Source organism: Pelodiscus sinensis, chromosome 24, assembly GCF_052426305.1.
Source record: "Pelodiscus sinensis isolate ZL-2025 chromosome 24, ASM5242630v1, whole genome shotgun sequence".
Lineage (NCBI taxonomy): Eukaryota > Metazoa > Chordata > Testudines > Trionychidae > Pelodiscus > Pelodiscus sinensis.
Genome location: NC_143075.1, coordinates 22,542,178 through 22,563,060, shown reverse-complemented (window position 1 = coordinate 22,563,060; position 20,883 = coordinate 22,542,178). Strand labels below are relative to the sequence as shown.

Here is a 20,883-nt window from a genome sequence, read left to right as displayed (position 1 = left end):
ACCGCCCCTGCAGCTCTCACCGGCTTTGGTTCCTGGACAATGGGAGCGTGGAGCCGGTGCCAGAGCAGGTAGGGACCAGCCTGAGCCTGCCTAAGCACCAGCGGCTGGACTTGACGGCCCAGTGGGCAGTGCTGTAGAGCGGCCAGGGTCCTTTTCGGCCGGGCCCAAACAAAGGCCTGGCAGCCCTCCCCAGAGGAGGCCGCCTTTCATCAGCAGTGCAGTGGCTCGGGAAGCGTCTTTGCCTTCCCAGGGAAGCTGCTGTTTGCCCCGAGCAGGGATTCTGGGATTTTCAGGGTACGGAATGCTGCCGAAATCCAGGATCACTTCCCCCCGCTGCCATCCCCCTCAAATTACAAAACCGTCCCACTCCAGTGGCAGGGAGCCTTAGGCGAAAGCCCAGGGGCCCAGGGGTCAGGCTCCGCTGACTTCAGTGCCTCCCACAGACAGAGCCGCCGCCACCGGGAGAAGGGGAGGCCCCTGACTCTCACAGCTCTCTGCTCTCACGTGCCCTCCGCCAGAGAACCCGCTGCCACAGCGCTGCCAGGGGCCAGCCTAGCCCAGGGGGCCCTGATGAACCAAAGCACGTTCCAACCGCGCAGCCTCTTTTCTGCTCGTTTCCACGGCGCTTTCAGATACACGCAGATAAGCTCTGGCTCTCTCCGGCTCCATCTAGACTCCTTCCCTTTTTCAAAAGAGGGACATAAATTAGGCAAATCGAAAGTGCTCGGACGCGAATATGCAAATGAAGCGTGGGATATTTAAAGCCGCGCTTCATTTGCACTTTCAATTTGCCTAGTTTCCATTCCCCTTTCAAAAGAGGGATGGAGTTTAGACGTGCCCTCAGAGTGCTGCGTCCCCTTTCCCTGGGCTCGGCACACATCCGCTTTTCTGGGGCTGGGCTCTCTGCACACGGCAGCTCCAAAGGTGGCTGGACCAGCGGGCAGTGAGGAGCCGCCGCTCTCGGTGGCTTCGGCGCTCAGCGGGCAGGGTGAAATCAAAGGCAAAAGCAGACAGGATGGGAGTTTCCTGGAGGGCCAGGATTGATGCAGCGGGTCCTGCTCTTCCTCCTGCAGGGGCAGACCCTGGTGTCTCCCTCTGCCTCCGTGCTGGCTACACACCCGCCGCTGCGCTACCAGAGCGCCGAGCCGGGTTTATACACCCCTAGCGCTAGCACCCCACAGAACAAAGCACCTGGAGCAGGGCCCCCCCACCTGAAAGTGGCCACGGCATCCAAGCGGGAGGAGGGACGCCTTGAATCTGCCTGCCCGGAGGAGCCCTCCGGAAAAGGGGTTCTTACAGACCCTGCCTGCGCTACGGCCCACTGACGCCAGGATTAAAACCTCCACTGACTTCCCTGGGTGCGGGATTTGACCCGAAACCTGTGTGCTCGATCTGCCCAGGCTGCCTGTTGGAGGGTCCCCCCCAAAGCGAGTCTTGGTCCACTTCCTCACCCCTGCTGCCTCAGCGTCAGGGCCCAGGCTCCGCACGGGTGCACGTCACCCACTGGCTGCAGCTGCTCCGTTCCCACCCTGCCCACATTCCCGGGTTACCAGGGACTGGCCAAGGCCAGGTCCCCCCCACGGCCCCAGGCCCCACACACATGCCAATCTCCACAGACGGGGCAGCAGGCTGGGAAAGGGGGGGCCAAGCAGTGACACAGCCCAGCACATGCCCTGCAAAGCCAACCTGCGAGTGGGAGATTTCCCAGCGGCGGCTCAGCCCCATCTTTCCACCCAGTCAGCTGATAACCCAGCCGTGTAACTGCGCCATGGAGTCTCAGCCAGTGAAACCAGCCAGGCTGGGCCCTGCCTGACCCCCTGGCCCCCTTCTGAGAGCAGCTGAAGTGCTAAACCAGTGCTCCTCGGCGCCAGGCCCCCGACCCAGAGCCAGACCCTCCGACCCAACGCCCCCTCAGAGCCAGGCCCCCCAACCTCAGGCCCCCTCAGAGCAAGACCCCCCGACCCACAGCCAGACCCTCCGACCCAGCGCCCCCTCAGAGCCAGGCCCCCCAACCTCGGGCCCCCTCAGAGCAAGACCCCCCGACCCACAGCCAGACCCTCCAACCCAGCGCCCCCTCAGAGCCAGGCCCCCCAACCTCAGGCCCCCTCAGAGCAAGACCCCCCGACCCAGAGCCAGACCCTCCGACCCAGCGCCCCCTCAGAGCCAGGCCCCCCAACCTCGGGCCCCCCCAGAGCAAGACCCCCCGACCCAGAGCCAGACCCTCCGACCCAGCGCCCCCTCAGAGCCAGGCCCCCCAACCTCAGGCCTCCTCAGAGCAAGACCCCCCGACCCAGAGCCAGACCCTCCGACCCAGCGCCCCCTCAGAGCCAGGCCCCCCAACCTCAGGCCCCCTCAGAGCAAGACCCCCCGACCCACAGCCAGACCCTCCAACCCAGCGCCCCCTCAGAGCCAGGCCCCCCAACCTCAGGCCTCCTCAGAGCAAGACCCCCCGACCCAGAGCCCCTCAGCACCCGGCCCCCCAATCCAGAGGTTAAAAACAAGGAAGCTCCTGTGGAGTGAGAACTTGCCGGCTCCCCTCTTACCCGTTCGGCCTGGGGGGCGACCACAGCAGCCTGGGGCGATTTCTCCCCCGCGGAAACGGCTCCCGGGAGGCCCCGCTCTCAGCTGCGTCCCGGGGGCTGCGCAGCGCGTCCACGCAGGGCCCGGCTGCAGCGCGTGTGAACTGGGCCCAGCTGCAGCGCGTGTGAACTGGGCCCTGCCCACCCGCTGTCCAGGTGCAGCCGCCTCCCAGCGAACACACCAGAGGTTCCTTTCACTGAATCGCTTCCTCCGCTAATGAGCCAGAGCGGCGCTGCGGCGGGAGCGGATGTTGGGGGCTGGGCCGTCGAGGTCGCACTTATTGTCACTCTTCTCCCCGTCTCTGGGAACCCAGGACGGAGCTCGGAGCCTTCAGCCCCGGCAGGATCTGCCCCGCGGGGGCACAGGGCACAGCACCCGCAGCACGGCTGTAAAAAGGGCTTTCAAATGGATCCTGGGGCTAAACCGGGCCAGGGGCCACTGACCCACGGAAAAATCTGTGGGGGACCAGACAAGTGAGAAACAACCAAAAACCCACCTGGCCCCAGCTGAGAAGCGGGAAAGAGAGAGAGACGCTCACTTCCCCTTCCCTGGAGCCTGGCGCGGGGCGGGTGGGGCTGAGGTCAGGAGTTCAGGGTTTTTCCCCCAAGGCGGGATTAACTCTTCTTGGGCCCCCCCAGGCTCTGGAGTGGGACCAGAAACGAGGGGTTCAGTGTGCGGGAGGGGGCTGCTGGGGAGGGGGCTGCAGGCAGAGGGTTTGGGCACCGGGGGTGGGAGATTGGGGCACTTACCTGGTGCAGCTTCCCAGCTGGTGGGAGTGGCGGGGGGCAGTGCCTGCAAGCAAGGGACGGAGCTTCCCCCTGCTGCTGTTCCCAGAGCCGCCTCCCCGCCAGACAGAGCCCACGGGCAAAGGTTACCATCCCAGGGCTCAAGCGCACTGAGCTTTCGAAACGCCTTTGCGGAGACTGCCCCGCCCCCAGGCGCTCAAGCAAAGGAAGCTGTCCTGGGTAGGTCCCCCATGGACCTCACACGGTTAAAAAACGGGAAACAAAGGGTAGGAACAAATGGTCAGTTTTCACAGTGGAGAAAAATAAATAGTGGAGTCACTAAGCATCTGCACTATTCAACTTATTCCTACACTAGCTGGAAAGGGGGTGGCAAAACTCACTGACAAATGTATTTGAAAATATTTAAATCCAGAACGAACAGCGACGAATTCCAAAGGGATCTCACTGAACTAGATGACTAAGGGTGCAGCTGAACTCTGGGGGTTTTCAGGGTAAAAACACTCTGCTGCGTCCAGGGAACGCGTTTGCTCTTCCGCTTTTTTTTGCGGAAGAGCGGACACGCGAACAAGGGGGCTTCCGAAAGAGGGGTTTTTTCCGACATTTGGCCCAATCTAGACGAGCCAAACGTTGGAAAAGCCTCTTCCAACAAAAGAATCGGAAAAAGGTATGCAAAATGCTTGTAGTCTAGCTGTACCCTAAGCAACGAAATGGAGGCTGAAAGTCAATACTGATAAATGCAAAGTAATGAAAACATAATTCCAACTATCCATAATAAATGATGGGATCTGAATTGAAAGAAAGAAAGAAAGAAAGAAAGAAAGAAAGAAAGAAAGAAAGAAAGAAAGAAAGAAAGAAAGAAAGAAAGAAAGAAAGAAAGAAAGAAAGAAAGAAAGAAAGAAAGAAAGAAAGAAAGAAAGAAAGAAAAGTGCAGCAGACACCAAGAAAGTCACTGGGAAAGGGAGAGAAGGCAGAAATGATGTGATGCCACTGTAGAAGGCCCACAGCTTGAATACTGCCTGCCATACTGATCTGCCCATCTCCAAAATTGACACATTAAAATGGAAAAGGCAGAGAGGAGAGCACCATGATGAAGGGTATGCTACAGCTTCCATCTGAGGAAAGCTTAAAAGGAAAGGAACTGTTCTGTTTAGAAAAGAGAGGACAATTCTATTCTCCCCTGGAGTTAAGGGGTGTGACGACGCGTTGGGGTTTTCCCGTCTCCTGCACCCCCGTAATGGCACGAACAGACTCCACCAGCCAGTAGAATAGAGGGAGTTTATTGCTTCCCCAGGATACAGCACAGCACAGATGTCATCTGGTTCCAGGGCAGGCCTAGGATGCCTCAGCCCCCTTGAGATGGGGGAGACTGGGCCCCTAAATCCCAGCCCCTTTCCCTGCCTAGGCTGTCTCCTCCATCCTCCGAGACAGAAACTAAACTCTCTTCCAGCTCTGTCCCCCAGCCAGGGGCAGCATTCCACCTTCCTTTGTTTCTCTCCCTGGGGGGTAGCTGGTCAGACAGGTTGAGAGACCCTCTTTGCATAATGACTCACCCTCTGCCCTGCTGGGCCGTGCTACAGCCAGCAGAGGTCACTCACAACCCACTGCCCGGCATAGCAACCAGCAAGATACCCCCCACTATGTCACAAGAGGTCCTGAGTACAAATAAATAGCAGAGAAAGAGAGGGGATGGGGAGTAGGGATGCAACAGTGTAGTCAATTAATCCATTAGCAAAAGCTTGCAGGTGAATGCTATAGATTACACGCATTCCCACCCCCCACCACCAGTAAATGTTTTAGCAGGCTGATCAGCAGCCCAGCTCAGTTCCAACTCATGCCAGGTCCAGAAGCTCAGACTCCCCCCTGGATGCAGAGGCAGTAGCACGGGGCAACAGACACTGGTCCATGAGGGGAGCTGTGGGGGGGCTCCTGCCTGGTACAGAGGCAGTGCAGCGTGGCAGCTTAAGTTTTCAGCTTAGAAAAGAGGAGACTGAGGGGGGATATGATAGAGATCTATAAAATCATGAGTGGTGTGGAGAGGGTGAATAAAGAAAAGTTCTTCATTAGTTCCCATAATATAAGGACTAGAGGACACCAAATGAAATTAATGGGCAGCAGGTTTAAAACTAATAAGCGAAAGTTCTTCTTCACACAGCACATAGTCAACCTGTGGAACTCCTTGCCACAGGAGGCTCTGAAGGCTAGAACTAGAACAGAGTTTAAAGAGAAGTTAGATAAAGTCATGGAGGTTGGGTCCATGGAGTGCTATTAGCCAGGGGGTAGGAATGGTGTCCCTGGCCTCTGTTTGTGGAAGGCTGGAGATGGATGGCACAAGACAAATCGCTTGGTCATTGTCTTCGGTCCATCCCCTCTGGGGTACCTGGTGCTGGCCACTGTCAGGAGACAGGCTACTGGGCTAGACGGACCTTTGGTCTGACCCAGTACGGCCGTTCTTATGTTCTTATGCAGGGGGCTCCTCACGAGTGGGGCTGGAGCGCACTGGCTGCAGGCCCCACCACCAGGGACTACAGACTAGTCGACTAACCGCTAAGAATTCATGAGGTTAATCGACTATTCAGTTAACCGATATTTAACATCCCTAGTGGGGAAAAAGAAGGAAAAAAATGGGGAAAAATATTGTCAGAGTGTCCCTGCTAAATGAGGCTAATAGAACGGGCTCCAAGCACCCGGTGCTTAGCTTTTTATGTCATTAGGGTGGGGAATGTAGTCGCCCATCCAGCTCAGGTCTTTGTTCAGACCTTGATTCCGGGTGTCAAACTTGTACATGAAACCAAGTTCTGCAGCTTCTCTCTCAAGTTGGTTTTTGAAAATGCCTCGTAATAAGAGTCACTTTAAGATCCATTAGCGAGTGCCCGGGCAAGTTAAAATGTTCCCCAACAGGTTTCTGTGTGCTGCTACGGTTTTGGTGCTGCAGGACTATTAGTTGTTTACGTTTTTTCAGTTACAGACTAACATGGCTCCCCCTCTGGAACCGTTAACCTGTGGAACTCATTTGCAGGGGCTGTTTTGAAGGCCAAAAGTTCAAAAAAGAGCTAGACAATTTCATGGAGGATAGGTCCATCAGTGGCTATCAGCCGAGATGGCCAGTGATGCAATGCCATGCTCCGGATGTCCCTAAGCTTCCAATTGCCAGAAGCTGATACTGGACAAAAGCGGTTGGACCACTTGAAAATCGCCCTATTCCGTTCATTCCCTCTGAAGCTCCTGGCACTGACCATTGGTGGAAGACAGGACACCAGCCTAGATGGACCATTGGTCTGACCCAGTGTGGCCATTCATATGTAAGGGGGAGGAAATGGATTGTGCCACTTATTGCTTCTTTATGGCATATCAAAGTTCCTTTATGGCATATCAAAGTGGTGGAGGACTATAACAAAACAAATTCTGATTTTTTTGGCGGGGGGGAGCGGGTCTCTTAAGAAAATGGAAATTCAGCTCTTGCTCACCCTAGGAGAATCTGTAGTGACTGGAGAACTAGTGAAATATTTGTGTTTTGTTCATACCCATTTAACTCTAATGCCTAATTAACACTTTGGAGAAATTCAGTCTCTTCCATTCTCATTTGCAGTTGTGGTGTAGCCGTGCTTCCCCCAGGACAGGAGACACACAAGGTGGGTGAGTTAACATTTGTTATTTGACCTGTTGGAGAGAGACAAGCTCTCCAGTGCCATGAAGCCCTTCATAAGTTCTGGAAAAGATAGCCAGTGTCACAGGTAAATTTGAGGCCAGAGAAATTGTTCAGCATAAAGGGCTTACATTGCGGGAAGCCACTTAAAATTAAGTGGGCAATTCACACCCTTGCTGCCATAGGACAAAGAAGGGTCCCTTGGACACAGCTCAGAAACCCCAGCAACAACTACGCTCTCCCCCCCCCCGCCTCGTCTCCCGCCGGGGAGAGATGAAGTCTGTTAAAATTCCAGCAACCGCCACCATGCATGGGAAAGCTGTCACAACAAGCATCTGAGGCAACCAGAAATTCCTCCAGCAAAACCAGATTGTGCGTTACTAAGAGAAAAAACATGCAGAGGGGAAAGCGACCCATACATATTTGGTGCTTATTTATCTACTCTATTTGGCAGAGTTTGTCGGTTTGTTCAAGAACGCCTCCTAAACAGTAAGAGCTAGGGATGTAAAATCCCATTTAAAAAGTTAATTAACCAGACTCCCACAGCGAGGCAGGCGCAGCCAGGCCAGAGCAGCTCCCACCCATGTTACAATGGCCCGGCCAGGCTGGAGCAACGCCCCCCACGATGTGACGTGACGGGCCTGCCCTCCCTGCGGCGAGGAGGTGGGATACTCCAGCCTGGCCGGGCTGCCAGGTAAGCAGTTACCCGGTAAGCGTGATGCCTAGCGGGTAACCAGTTAACCCTTTACATCCCTAACTGGAGTCACCAAATTCAATATGCAGCTTCCTATTATCGTACTTTAGAGCGAGGGCAGGGCTGGGTTGGGCCAGGACAATGGGATGTGCCCGGGATGGGATTGCTTCTCAGAAAACCAAACCGAAAAGAGACAGAATCACCAGGAAAGTGAAAGTGGCTGACTGGGGGCATGTCCCATCCCTCCTATACAGAACTGCCCCAGCCCGGAGCCTCAGGCACCACCCGATTCGTAGGGAACATTGCTGGCCACTCCCCTTCATCAGGGAGCATGGGGAAAGTGCACAGCTGGTTGCATTCCTCACTCTTGCAGGGGCGGGACATGCACCCCTCCCCCAGCTATGCCACTGGAGCTGCAGGGGCCATGGAGAGGTGTCTCTCACCTGGCCCCAAACTGCTGCAGGGAGACAGGGCTGGACTAAACCTCGCCCCCCGAGGGCAGCTTGCGTACTGACCCCCTCCTCCCCAGCCCCACCCCACTGAAATGATGTAAATGGAGCACGGACATTTTCATCGTACTTTCCAAAAAGCAAACATTGAGTGAAGAGTCTGAGCAACAGCAGGCACATCTCTAGTGTATCATAACCTGCACACATGCCCCCTGCGCAAAGCCAGTTGTAAAAAATCTCTGTTCTTTCCGATCTCCGTTACGTTTGCATGAAAGGTGTGAAACGGCCTGAACTCGCCCAGAACCTACAGCTCGGCTGGGCGGAGAGCCGGGAGTCCCGGCCCACTGCGGGACCAGGGCACTGCGTGCCCACATGACCCCCGTGGGTGGCATACCCACTAGGTGCAGATGGCCCAGGGAATCGCGGCACACGCCGGAGAGCAGAGGGGCAGTCAATGCGGGTGGGGTTCGGGGGTCCAGAAAGAGCCCGGGGGCAGGCCCGGGTTTTATCCGGCCTTGCCAACATGCGTTCACCTCCCGCTGCCGTGTCTGCATTAGGGTTTGACTCACATTAGTCGCCAAGTGTTAGCTAACACCCTAGTGGGGAAAAGGCCTCGCTGGCATCTCCGGGATGACACATTTGCTGAGCCCACAAGGAACATCCCAGTCAAAGCCCCATTTACAGCCTGATGCATCCTGACCTGGGGGCAGAGGAAGCTTTACTCATCCCGAAAGCGCGGCTGGCGTGACCCTTAGTCCTAATGCAGCCATTCACCTTCGGTCCTTGCAAAGAAACGCACCCACCCCAGAGCGGTGAGGAGCCACTGTAACTTGCACTGGAGTAATTATTCTATTATGCCTCTCTGGCGGACCAACCAGCGCTCACCGGACTGGCCGCGTACTAATTAAAGCACCAATTGATTCCTGCATAGCACTGGGGTCCAACACGTGAATCCACACCAATCAGTCAGTGACGCCCTGTCCCGGCTGTTTGCTTGGCTGGCAGCGACTTCGAGTCACTCCAAGCAGGGTCTGTGAATACTTCCAACAACCAAGATTTGCAAAGGCAACTGAGCAGCCTGGTGAACTCAGTTTGCCTTGTTATGCAGGAGGCCAGACTGGCCTGGGAACTATGGCGTTTTGGTTCCCCAAGCCCAACCTGGTCCCTTAAGGTATCTTAGGTTCATTTCAATGGACGTTAGGAGCCTAAAGCCTTCTGAAGCTCTGAGCCTTGTCCTGTGCCTCCCACAACCCCACAGAACTTCTGCTCAGATTCCAGCTAAATTCACCAGCCTGGGCCTCCCGTAGCCCTGGAGTGAGCGCACTGCTTGGCTCAGAGCCGAGGGAAATGCTGACCTCACGGTGTTTACACATTGTAATTTCTCCTGCCACTTCCTCCTCCCTACTACAGCTCTGTAATCTTGGCACATCGCGGCTGCCTGCTGCATAACACGGCACGTGCAGAGTGCCGGAGATTCAAACCACTCCCTCCAGCAGGGGATGGGCCAAAGGGTTCTGCTCTCACAGAAGTCGGGCACATGGGAGCTGGTCCACGCACCACGCCCAGGACTGAGCTGGGGCTGGAGCTGCGTGGAGCAGGGGCTGGCCTCCAGAGGTCGCCTCCAACCCTCATCTTCTAGGAGCCTCTGATTTCGGGAGCACAGAGCATCCCAGGCCCTGGACTCAGCCAGGCTTTCCAGGCCAGAGCCCGCTCTGAGTTAGCACAAACCCTGGAGCAGTGGTCCCCAACCTTTTAGGGCTGCCGGGCGCCCGGGGGCGGGGCCACGCGTGTGCTGTGCATCCGGGGGCGGGGCCGCATATCCACTGTGCGCCCGGGGTGGGGCCATGCATGTGCCGCATGCAGGGCCAGCTCTAGGTTTTTTACCTTCCCAAGCAAAAAAATTTGGGGTCACCCCCCGCCCGCTGCTGCAGAACAGGCACTGAGGAGGAAAGCGCCCCTTTCACCTTGCAGCTCTTCGACTCCCACCACGCCCTCCAGCCTGCCGAGGGTGTCTCACTGCTGGCCCATCACGCGCTCCGCCGCCCCTCCCATTGCCTTGGGCGGCCACAGGCAGGCCCGCGTCGGGCGGTGAGGCCGGAATGCCGCCCCCGGCAACGTGCTGCCCCAAGCACGTGCTTGGTTTGCTGGTGCCTAGAGCCAGCACTCCGCGGGCGCACGAAAGTGCCCCGGGGAACCGCATTAGGGACCACTGCTCTGGAGTGACTCTTCCAAAGCCCACGTGCTGAGCCCATGCCCGCCAGGGAGTCGGTGAAGAAGGATGCTCTGACAAGCTAAGCACCGGTATCCAGCTTGGATCTCAGACCCCTGCAAGACCAGGAGCAAGTCACTGCACACCTCTAGGGCTCAGGCCGCCCCCTGGAAATAGGGATTTCTCCCAGCCCCCACCTGTCTGGCCTCCCACTCTAGGGCTGAAATAGAGTTGTAATAGTGGAGTCGATTAACCAATTAACTAATAGCAAAAGCTTATAGGTTAATGCTACAGACTATGCACATTCTCCCCGCCTCCCGCCCATTTGCCAGCAGCCCAGCTCAGTCCCAGCTTGTGCCAGGTCTAGGACCTACCCCCACTGCGGCTCTGCATTTCAAGTGAATTAGGAGCTAGGCAGCCTGTCTCAGTTCCAGCTCACACCAGGTCTGGGAGCTCAGCCCTACCCCCACCCCGGAAAGGGGCTGCTGTCATCCCATGCTGCTGCCTCTGTATCAGAGGCAGCAGCACAGGGCGACAGGCAGCTGGCCCACGAGGGGAGCTGGTTTTTAAACCGGTTCCCCTTGCAGACCAGCTCCTGCCTGGCACCCCACGTTGCTGCCTCTGATACAGAGGCAGCAGCGTGGAGTGGCAGGGAGCACCTCGGGAGAGAGGCCGGAACACACTGGCTACCAGCCCCACTCCGGGGAATATAGACTAGTCAAGTAACCAATAAGAATTTAAACGGCTATTCAATTAACCAATATTTAACATCCCTATTCTGAAACACTCACACACACACACTCACACACACACACACTCACACACACACACACACACACACTCACACACACACACACACACACTCACACACACACACACACACTCACACCAGTCTTTAGTGGCGGCCTCTGGGTGCTGCTGAGATACTAATAAGATGCTGCCCTTGGTGTGCTGGAAACCCGCGCAGACCGGGGGGGAGGGGAAGTGATTCTGCAATCAGCTCTCAGCCAGTACGGTGCAATCTGGCTGCGAGGGCCTTCGTCAGCACGTAACCCCGCTGATTGCCAGGGAGCCCCTCCTGATCTGCCAGGCTGGCAACGAGCGGAGACGCAGCCCTGTGACTTTGCAGTCATTTCCCTGGTTCTGCAGCTGTCCGTCACATTCCAAAGCCCCTCCACTTCCCTCTTCCCCCTGGGATCAGGGTGTGGTGCAAGTAGCCGCACTCTCACTCCTCCTAGCCTCCCTGTGCCCCTCCTCCTGGCCAGTCCCTGCTGCTCTGTGTAAACCTAATGAGAGCCCTGCCCTTTCCCTTTCACTTGTCACGAGCCCTTCGCTACCCAAGGGGGGCATATTTCAATAGACAATATTGCCCTGAACTCTTTCCTTAGCGGCTGAGCAAAGGACTGGAAAGGAATCTAGGGAGGGAGGGGCTGAAGGAAAACGAGTGAGGTGAGGTTGCCAGTAAGGATGTTAAAATGCGGTTAACTGACTAGTCGATGGAGTTTCCATCCACTAGTCGACAGGCACCTCAGCACTGCCCCGTGACCTCTTGTACAGCTCGAAGGAGGAATGCGGAACTCCAGGTACAGCCCAGGGCCAGCGGGACGTCTCGCTGACTCCAGGCTGCACACAGCTGCCTGCTTTGAAATGCACAAGAGTCCCCAGAGCGGGTTCTTGTGCATTTCAGAGCCACGAAGCCCAGGGCCACTCCATGCTACGCTGCGTGCAGCTGGGGCCATTTTAAAGTGGCAGTGGAGCCCGGGGTCAGCTGGGGACTCCCCAGCTGATTCCGGGCTCCCCACAGCATTTCCCCGGAACCCAGGATCAGCTGGGGAGTCCCCAGCTGATCCCAGGCTCCATGGCTGCCCCCTTTGAATCGCGCAGAGGCGGCGTTTTGAAGGGGCATCCTGCTGCACAGCCGATCCGCTTATCAGCTATGCATCAGCTGCCTGTGGGTTTCAAAGTGGCAGTGCCGCTGTACAGCGCTGCCACTTTGAAGCACCCCTCCCCCCTTTGCTGCCTCTATCTCACCGAGGCAGCAAGGGGGGGGGGGATATCGACTAGTTGACTATCCTTTAACACCCTAGTTGCCAGGCACAGAGGAAACAGGTCTGCGGCACTCCAAGTGCAAGGGGGTGCTCTGCCCCGATTAAGTGCGCCCTACGTTGCTTCATCGTGGCTGCAGCCCTCCGTCCGTATGCCTGACTAGGGCCCCAGCCTCCTTCAGTTTCAGTGCTAGAGGTTTGTGCTTTGCAAGAAAAGCCTCGGAGTTCTCTGCATGCGGCCGCATGAGTCCCAGTTGTTTCAAGCTGCTGATTTATCAGAGAAATGGGCTAAGGAGCCACGCGAAGCAAACACTGGACCGGGGGTTTTCAAACGACGGGGCGCAACCCAGCCCTGCAACATCAGTCCCGGGGTCTCGTTGCTGCAGGGGAACACTGGGGTGCTCAGGCAGCTCCCTGTTTCTCCTGGCCTCGCAGACTGCACGGAGCCTCAGAAGTGGCCACAGCAGGCCCGGCTCCTAGTGGGGGAAGAGGAGAGCGCACAGGGCCCCGTTTCGAGTACCAGCTCCACACTCCCACTGGCTGGGACCTGCTCCCGGCTGTTTCTGGGGTGCAGCCTGGTCTGCGGTGCCAGGAGAGGCAGGAAGCTGCCTTAGCACCCCCGCTGCTCCGCTGCCCAGAAGTTGCTGAAGGTTGCCCCTCCTGCCCCTGTCCTGGTCACCCCTCCCCCCAAGCGGGAGCCTCCTCCTACAGCCCAAAGCGCTCATCCCCAGCCCCATGCTGGAGCCCACACTCCAGTCAAATTATGTCGGGTCTCACCATCAACACTTTTTTTCAACTGGGCCAGGAGGAAAAAAAAGTTTGAAAACCGCAGAACTAGACGGCCAAAGCCCGAATAAATATTTGTGCTGGACAAACATTCTGGGGGAGGGACTGTGAGCAGAGAAAGCCCAGCCCCAGCCCACGAGACCCTGGCAGACCCTGCGGGAACACCGGGCCTTTTTCTGACCTCACATGAGAAAAAGGCCTTTGATTTCCTTGGCGCGGCTCTGCACTCGCGCCACTGGACGTGAAAGCAGACTCAAGGCCCTGGCATCCAAGATTCCGTCTCTGTGCAGCACTGGGGTGGAAGGGAGTCAGCTGGCAACAAAAAGCCAAGCGTAACAAGGTTCAAACGGCCTCGGAGCCCCGGCTGTTTTGGAAAACACAGATTCCTCAGCAAAGTCTGATAATCACCATAGCTCCCCACTCGCAGGACCCTGAATAATCAGCCCCGCTTGCGAAGCTATGTGCGAATGTCGTGTGTCGGGAGTTTGCAGATGTTTGGAACAGCCTGTACCGCCCTGGCTCTGCTGGGAAACATGAGCCATTTAATTAGCAACTGGAAGCCCAGGCCTGAGGGAGCCAGGAAGCCCAGCCGACTCCACCCACACCCTCCAAGAGCCAGTCCGGCCCTGGCTTACTCACCCTCCCGACACTTGGCCAATCGGCCTTGATCGCTGCTTCGGGAAACTCATTCCAAATAAGCCACAAAGGGCTTGTCTGGGCTGCCACTTTGCAGCGCTGTAACTTTCTCGCTTAGGGGAGTGAAAAACACCCGCAGCTCAGCTAGTGGCAGCGCCGTAAAGCACCCGTGTCAACAAGCTCCCAGCGCTGCTAGCGCCCCCCCCCCGCGTGGACGTGGTGGGAGAGCTGGGGCCGGGAGCTCACCACCATGTTAAAGTGCTGCCACCACTCCCCGTTGGCAGTGTAGACAGAGCCTCAAATGGTTCAGCTTCCTTAGCAAAGGGGGGGAGGGACAAAAATTGCTTCCTCTTGTACCAGCTACGTTCCTGCTGAGCTATCTCCTCGACAATGTGGACGAGGGAGTGTGGTCCAATGGTTAGAATAGACAACAGGGGAGTCAGGGCCAAGAATGGAACCGGGAGTCCTGTCACTGAGTCACTGCATGAACTTTGGCAAGTCACGTAACCGCTTGGTGCCTCCATGTACCCACGTGTAAGAGTTTGGGGAGACACATGGTGAGTTGGAAGAGCACTGAGTGCCACTAAAGAAAGAGGATAAATAGGGAACTATTGTTGTACTGTCATACCAATGTTAAGCAAATACTCCCTGGATTTCTTTAGTGCCCAGCTATTCTTGAACAAAGACATGACCTGGATGGGCCATAATATTCAACACCCAAATGACATCAAAGGCACTTGCAGCCCACTTTACTAGACCCCTTTAGTACACTGTAATTGACAGGTTTTCTTTTCTCCTCCCCCTCTCCCCTCTTTTCCTGCTTTATATTTCAAACTCTGTGTCCCTGGCTCCCTACTTTGTCACCTGAGGAAGTGGGCTGTGCCCATGAAAGCTCATGATACCGTTTACATATGTGGCTAGTCTCTAAGGTGCTACAGGACCACTGTCATTTTTCAGTTACAGACTAATATGGCTGCCCCCGAGACTTTTATTTTTGGTTTATAGATTTGTGCCTTTTGTCTCCTGTTTCATGCAGGCTCTTGCAGCCTTGGCTTAACCCTCTCCTTCCCAGCTCCAAGCCTCCCGCGTCTGCAACCCCAGGGCCCGGGCAGCGAGGCTGCGACTTGTCCTCTAGTCCTTGCCCGCCCCCAACACAAGCACGTTCGGAAAGGCTAACGGGATCCAGAGCAGCATAGTGACTCCCAGGCCTTCTGCAGGGTGCACGCTGCCCCCCCCCCCCACGGGGGATTCAAGCCACGCTGCCGCTGACAAAGGCACAGGCTGGGCTGTCAAAATGCCCACTGCTTAATGTTAAAAGTTTGTAGCTTAGAAGGGCTGTCAAGGGGCCTGTCAGCAAAATGCATCACCAGCTGCCTTCCGTCACCCAGGTGCTGGAGGGAGAACCCTACACACACAGTCTGCTTGGCAGGGGTAAAATCAGAGACCCTGACAGGCCCCGCCTAGGCCAGACTCTTGCGCACCTCAGACACAGCTTTGCTGGAGTAAAAAATGCAGCACGTGTAACATGGACTGAATGGGCGCACCCGAGTCTAAAACATGGGCCTCTGCTAACTCCGGCTGCATCCGACGTCTCAGCCCCTCTGGCACCGCTGGAGGATCACCTCGCCGCCAGGGCAAAGCCAACCCGAGAGAATATCGCTCTGATCTCAGGGCAGTTCAAGCTGCAAGCCCCGCAGGAGAGTGAAACCCACATTATTCCCAGAGGAGAGGAGACATAACTTGGCGCTCAGAGGCTTTCAGTGCCCCGCCCCACCGGGCTGCCTCTTCATGCCCCGCATGAAATTGGAGAGGTCCTCTTCCGTTACTGGGTCTAGTTATGTCCCTGGGGCGCGCACAGGAGACATCAGAGCAAAACAAAGATCCTGCTGGAAGGCTGCGACAGAACTCGCCTGTTTGTGCAAATCAGAACAAGGACCCAAAAGCAGAGAGAAAGCGCAGGCGGCTCCCTCAGGCGCCGCGGCACAAGTCTGCCCCCATTTTCCAGTGGGGCACGGCACGTCTCCGGAGCCCCCGCAAGCCGCCCCCTTCGGAAAGGCAGGGCACCGACCCCAAGCTGCCCTCCCCCTGGCGAGCTGCGCGGCGAGGGATTCCCGCTCTCCCACTCCCGGCCCCAGGCTCTTCCAGGCAGACGGGGGCTGCTCGCCAGGCTGGGGCAGCGCTGATGCTGAACCCTCGCTCCCAGCTGCGGGCGCCGGGCTCCGGGCCGGGCGGGGTGAGCCAGGCAGCCCCCTGGCGCCATCCCTCCTTGACCGAGACAGAGTCTTCCGGCTCATGCCCGAGCTCGGGGCAGCCCCTTTGTTCGCTCCGAGCCCCGCCAGGAGCCGTGACGTGCCGGGGCGTCCCCACGGGGAGCGCCCCGGGCAGCCCGCGCAGCACAGACACTCGCCCGCCCGGCGCTTCTCAGCATCCCCGCCCCCGCCCGCTCGGGTCACCTGGCCGGGAGCCACGTGCTGCCCTGCCCCGCTCCAGATGCTGGTCTCGCGTGGGGCGCTGCTCCCCCCCCCCGCTCCAGATGTTGGCCTCACGTGGGGCCCACCCACTCCAGCTGTTGGCCTCGCGTGGGGCGCTGCTCCCCCCGCTCCAGCTGTTGGCCTCGCGAGGGTCCCTGCTCCAGATGCTGGTCTCGCGTGGGGCCCTGCCCCCCGCCGCCCCACTCACCATGGCTGAGCGCAGCCTCTCCGCGCCCGGCGCCGCAGGGTCCGACCCCCTCGCAGGCTGCCGCGCGTGCGACCGGGCCGGGCTCGCCAGGCGGAGCTGCCGCGGCTCGGCCTATGGCGGAGCCCGCCGGGGCGCGCGGGGCGGGTCTTCCGCGCGGGGGGGCTGCAGACGCGGCCGGGCCGGGAAGCGGCGTGGAGGGGGGGTGAGCCGCAAGCCGGGGATCGCCCCCCAGCGGCCGGGGCTGGGCCCCTGCGCTGCTCACATCCTGCCGGGGCTGGCTGGTCCCCAGCCACGCGACCCGGACAACGTGCTCGGCCTGCCTGGCCCCTGGTCCCCATCTCCCCCCCCCCCCGCTTTGGCAGGGTTCAGAGCCCCAAGCCGCCGTGTCCTGACCCTCCCAGGGCTGCCCCCGGCCCCCCCAATCCAATAGCCAAACTGGGACTTACCCCTCCCCACCTTCCTTACCCTGAACCCCAAGGCAGCTGGCTCTGCCTCGCCCCTCGGCTTCATGGGGGCAGCGGAGCTCTGCCTTTCCCAGCCGCGCTGCGTGGATCCGGGTGGGGGTCCATGGACAGGGCACCCAAGTAAAGGGTCCCTGGGTCTGCAAAGGGGAGCGCCGCGGCATGTGGCCCCTGCCTCACTGGCCCTCGGAGGCTGCCTGTCCCGTGCTGGGCGCTGGTGCCTCAGGGGCTAATCCCGCCCATTGTCCCGGCAGAGCGCTGGTGTCACCCAGGGATGTTTAATTAGTTACCTGGTAAAACATTAAAGTTTAACTGGTTAACCAATAAAACGGGGTTGGGTGCTGGGCCGGACCCCCCCTCCCCCAACCACAGACGCAGCCTCCTTCCTGCCCACCAGGCCCTGCTGGGGTGCCTCCCACAAGTGGTCATGCTGGAGCACCCCCCTGGTCCTGGCAGGCTCCATGGGGCTGGCAGAGTTCCCCTCTCCCTGTGGGCGGGGGGCTACTACAGCCCCCACCAGTTAACGGTAACCGTTCAAGCTGATGCTAACCACTTGCCATTCACATCTTGAGTTTCCGTATACAGCTCGATAGCATTGTTGGGTGCTTTCTTACATTTCTGTGCTCCCTACAATTCCAGAAAGCCCCTGGCAGACCGCCCCTTCCTGTGATAGAACTGAGCAAAGATCGGAGATTCCTTTTTAGCCAAATGGACCACCCATTACTCGTTTCTATTTTTGTAGCATGGAAAATTGTGGAGGGATCTGATGAGCCCGCCTGAGTCCTTTAGAATCGCAAGCAGCCCGTGCGTGCGGCCAGCTGTCTGGAGAGTTTAAGAGAAACAATCCGGAAACACTGATGTGACTTTAATTTGCCAGAAATAATCCGCACCGAAAGTGGAAATGCTAGAGATCCCCAAAGGCCTGATACAGTGACCGTGGCATTGCGTGAATGTCTTATTGGGCCATTACTAGTGCTTAGCCCTTACAAACGTCTGCTTGGCCACAGACCTGCAGGCCTGATCCGGCGAGCAGCTGAGACCTCTCTGATCCCACTGGCTTTGGTGCTCTATAAAATGGGTGTTGTTACTGTTCCCATTTTTCAGAGGAGGGAGGTCCCGAGGTGACCCAGCAAGTCAGGGAGAGACCCAGGAATCAAACTCAGGTCTCTAGGTTTCTTGTCCTGAACCTGGTCCAGACTATATCCCACTGGGACTGGAAATGGGAGTTTGCCCACGGGGGTGTCATGCTTGTCATTGCAAGGCCCATGGCTCGAAGGCCTGGGACCATCACTAAGTGGGCGAGTCTGAGACTGGAGGCTCGTGGCTGGCCATGGGGAAGGGAGGAATGTCCGTGATTGAGCAACCATTGGGCGAGCCGGCTGTGCCTGGGCAGCCAAACCATCTATTTCCACTGCAGCCAGGGCTTCCCCTTGCCAGATGATTCTTGCCCCATTGCTGCTTTCCACCCCTTTGGCCCTGGGGCAATGCCCCTTATGGTGAGCAGTGCAGTGTGGTTTAGCTTGACACTGTGCCGTGCCGCCGCTGTTACACTTTTCCCTGGGCCCAGCAGGTCAATCGGGGCATCCCTGGTGCGAAAGCAGAACTCGGGCTATGGCTGGCTCCAGCGTGTCTAAGCACCTGGCAACGTCTCCATATTCGCGTAGGGAACGGCGCGCTGGGTGAGGGTGCATTTTGGCACTTTTCTCTGCGTTTGCAAAGAGCTGCGTGGGGCACCCCGACTCCCTCGGCCGTACAGCCCCCAAGCAGGAGGAGGGCAGATGTGCAGCCAGCGCCCGTGCATGCAGAAGGGGAAAGCCAGGGGCGGCCGCTGACTCTGCAGGAGCAAGTCCTACTGCCCGTTCTTCCTCACCAGGCTGGTAGGCCTGGGTGGCATCGCCTCCCCCACAGCTGGCCATGAATCCAGCCCCAAGCTCACCCACGGTCAGCCCCACTCCGGTGGGCAGGTCAGCCAGCTTGCACCACTTGGATGGTGCCCCAGGCAGTTGCCCACATCCCCCCATTGGACAGTCCTGACCACACCCCTTTGAGCCCGGGCTGGGCTTTCTCCCTGACGGGGAACCAGGGCACAGGGAGTGCAGGGGGATGTCTCCGCAACTGGTGGATTGATGCTGCAGCGACTGGTCCATGGGGAGTCGATTTAGCAGGTGAGGAGCCATTCAGCCCACGACCAACCCGCTCCTGCTGACTCCGGTACTCCCTGCAATGAGACGTAATGGGAAGCCAACGGGAGCGGTTTTTCCATTGCCCAGTGTAGTGCAGACGTAGCCGCAACAGGCAGAACCGAACCTGCGACCTCTGGAGCTTTGTGCGTGAGCTAAACTCATCCTCTCTCTGTAAGTGGTGTCAGTGGCCCTCCCTGGGACAGTGCCCCACACCCAGCAGGTGTGTGTGTTACACAGATGCTGCGGTCAGTCGACTTAAGGCAGCGGTCACCAACCAGCAGATTGGGATCTACCGGAGCCTCTGACAGGTGACCCTGACTGGTGTGGCCAAGAGGCTGTCAAGGGCCGGCACTTCAGCTGCCCTTCCCTCCACTGCTGCGCAGCTCCTGCCCTTTACCTTGGAGCTGCTTCCCCCCACCCCTGGGAGCCTCCTGCTTGCTGGGGAGGGAGAGGAGGGCGTTGGTGTCAGGGTGCCCCCTCTCCCACCCTGTGTCCTGTCTCCACAGAGCAGAGAGGGGGCACAACAGGACTGGGGACGGAGTTTGCTGGCTGCTTTTGGGAGTGGGCCAGGGCCAGGGCAGGGGTGAGCCTGCCTTAGCCCCACTGCACCACCCCCCAGGAGCCACCTGAGATAAGCAGGGCCCAGCTGGAGTCCACATCCCTACCCCAATCATGAGCCCCTCCTGCACCCCAAGCACCCTGCATCCCAACACCGTCCCAGAGCCTGCACCCCAACTAGAACCCCTCCTACACCCCAACTGCCTGCCCCAAGCTCAGCTCAGAGCCCCTCCCACACGCCAGATCCCTTAACCCAAGACCAGAGCCTGCCCCCAACCCGCTGGCCCAGGCTGACAAAAGTGAGTGAGGATGGGCAAGAGAGGGAGGACGGAGTGAGCAGGGGCGGGGCCTCAGAGAAGAGGTGGGAGGGAGGCGGGGCCAGGGGGTTTATATTTGAGGTCGATCTTGGATTGCACTTCAATTCAGAGTGTGATTTCGTGCTTAAACAGGTTGGCGACCCCTGACGGAAGGTACGTTGTCCCCAGAGCTGGAGGTGTGTAACTCTGGTTGACTTTTACCTCAGAGTATAAACCCATCCCGAAGGGATTTGACCAAGCCGTGGTGAAGCGGAGAATGAACCCAGACCGCCTGTGTCTCATGCTAGTGGTTTCACCATTGTTGAGGCACGTCCTTTTTGCTCTGTGGCTGCCCGACAGCCCCTTCTGGCTGTGCTGTCTCCTTTACGGCTACCAAACTCAGGTCTCTGTAGAGTCAGCCCGGCTGCTGTTCTGTCTGCAGCAGTGACACCCCCTGTGCTCTCTCCTGGACATTGGTCTCTGCCCTTTTCCCTTTGCTTTCCCCTACCCTAACCTAACGCAGTGCACAGGGGACATGCCAGGTTGCTTAGGGTTACCATGTTTGAACTTTCAAAACAGAGGACACCCACAGCCACACACCTTCTCCCCGGGGCTATTTCCTGAGCTTAACCAGAACCTGCAGGATCTGAAAGAAACAGGTTTTGAGACTGTCATAACCATGAGGGTTGGCCAGCAGCCTGGAGACTAAGGGGTTAACTATGTCTCCTGTACCTAGCCACAGGGGCGAATGAGAGTTTTGTGGGGCCCAGGGCAGCACAATTTCGTGGGGCCTCTCTCACCGGGCGTCTCCTCTCTCACCTATGTTGCGTGGTGTTTCAGCATGCCGTGCATGCACTCCTCCACTGCGCGGCATGCGGCACCGGGGAATTTAAAGTGCGGCATCCCGCCGGGCCAGTC

At 58.1% G+C, this 20,883-nt stretch overlaps 1 protein-coding gene across 3 annotated transcripts in view; it reads right to left on the bottom strand.

The window, feature by feature from the left end:
* ECE1 (endothelin converting enzyme 1) overlaps nucleotides 1-16,613 on the bottom strand; it is a 105,796-nt gene extending 89,183 nt beyond the window's left edge. Inside the window, exon 1 of one of the 3 annotated variants that reach the window (XM_075906542.2) lies at nucleotides 16,468-16,613. In XM_075906542.2, coding sequence (XP_075762657.2) covers nucleotides 16,468-16,470 — 3 coding nt within the window. In that variant the 5' untranslated portion in view covers nucleotides 16,471-16,613. Of the gene's footprint in view, nucleotides 1-2,543; nucleotides 2,699-3,329; nucleotides 3,467-16,467 lie in introns of those variants that run through there. The other 2 variants (XM_075906541.2, XM_075906543.2) reach the window with 2 other exon arrangements.
* Nucleotides 16,614-20,883: the final 4,270 nt, after the last annotated feature.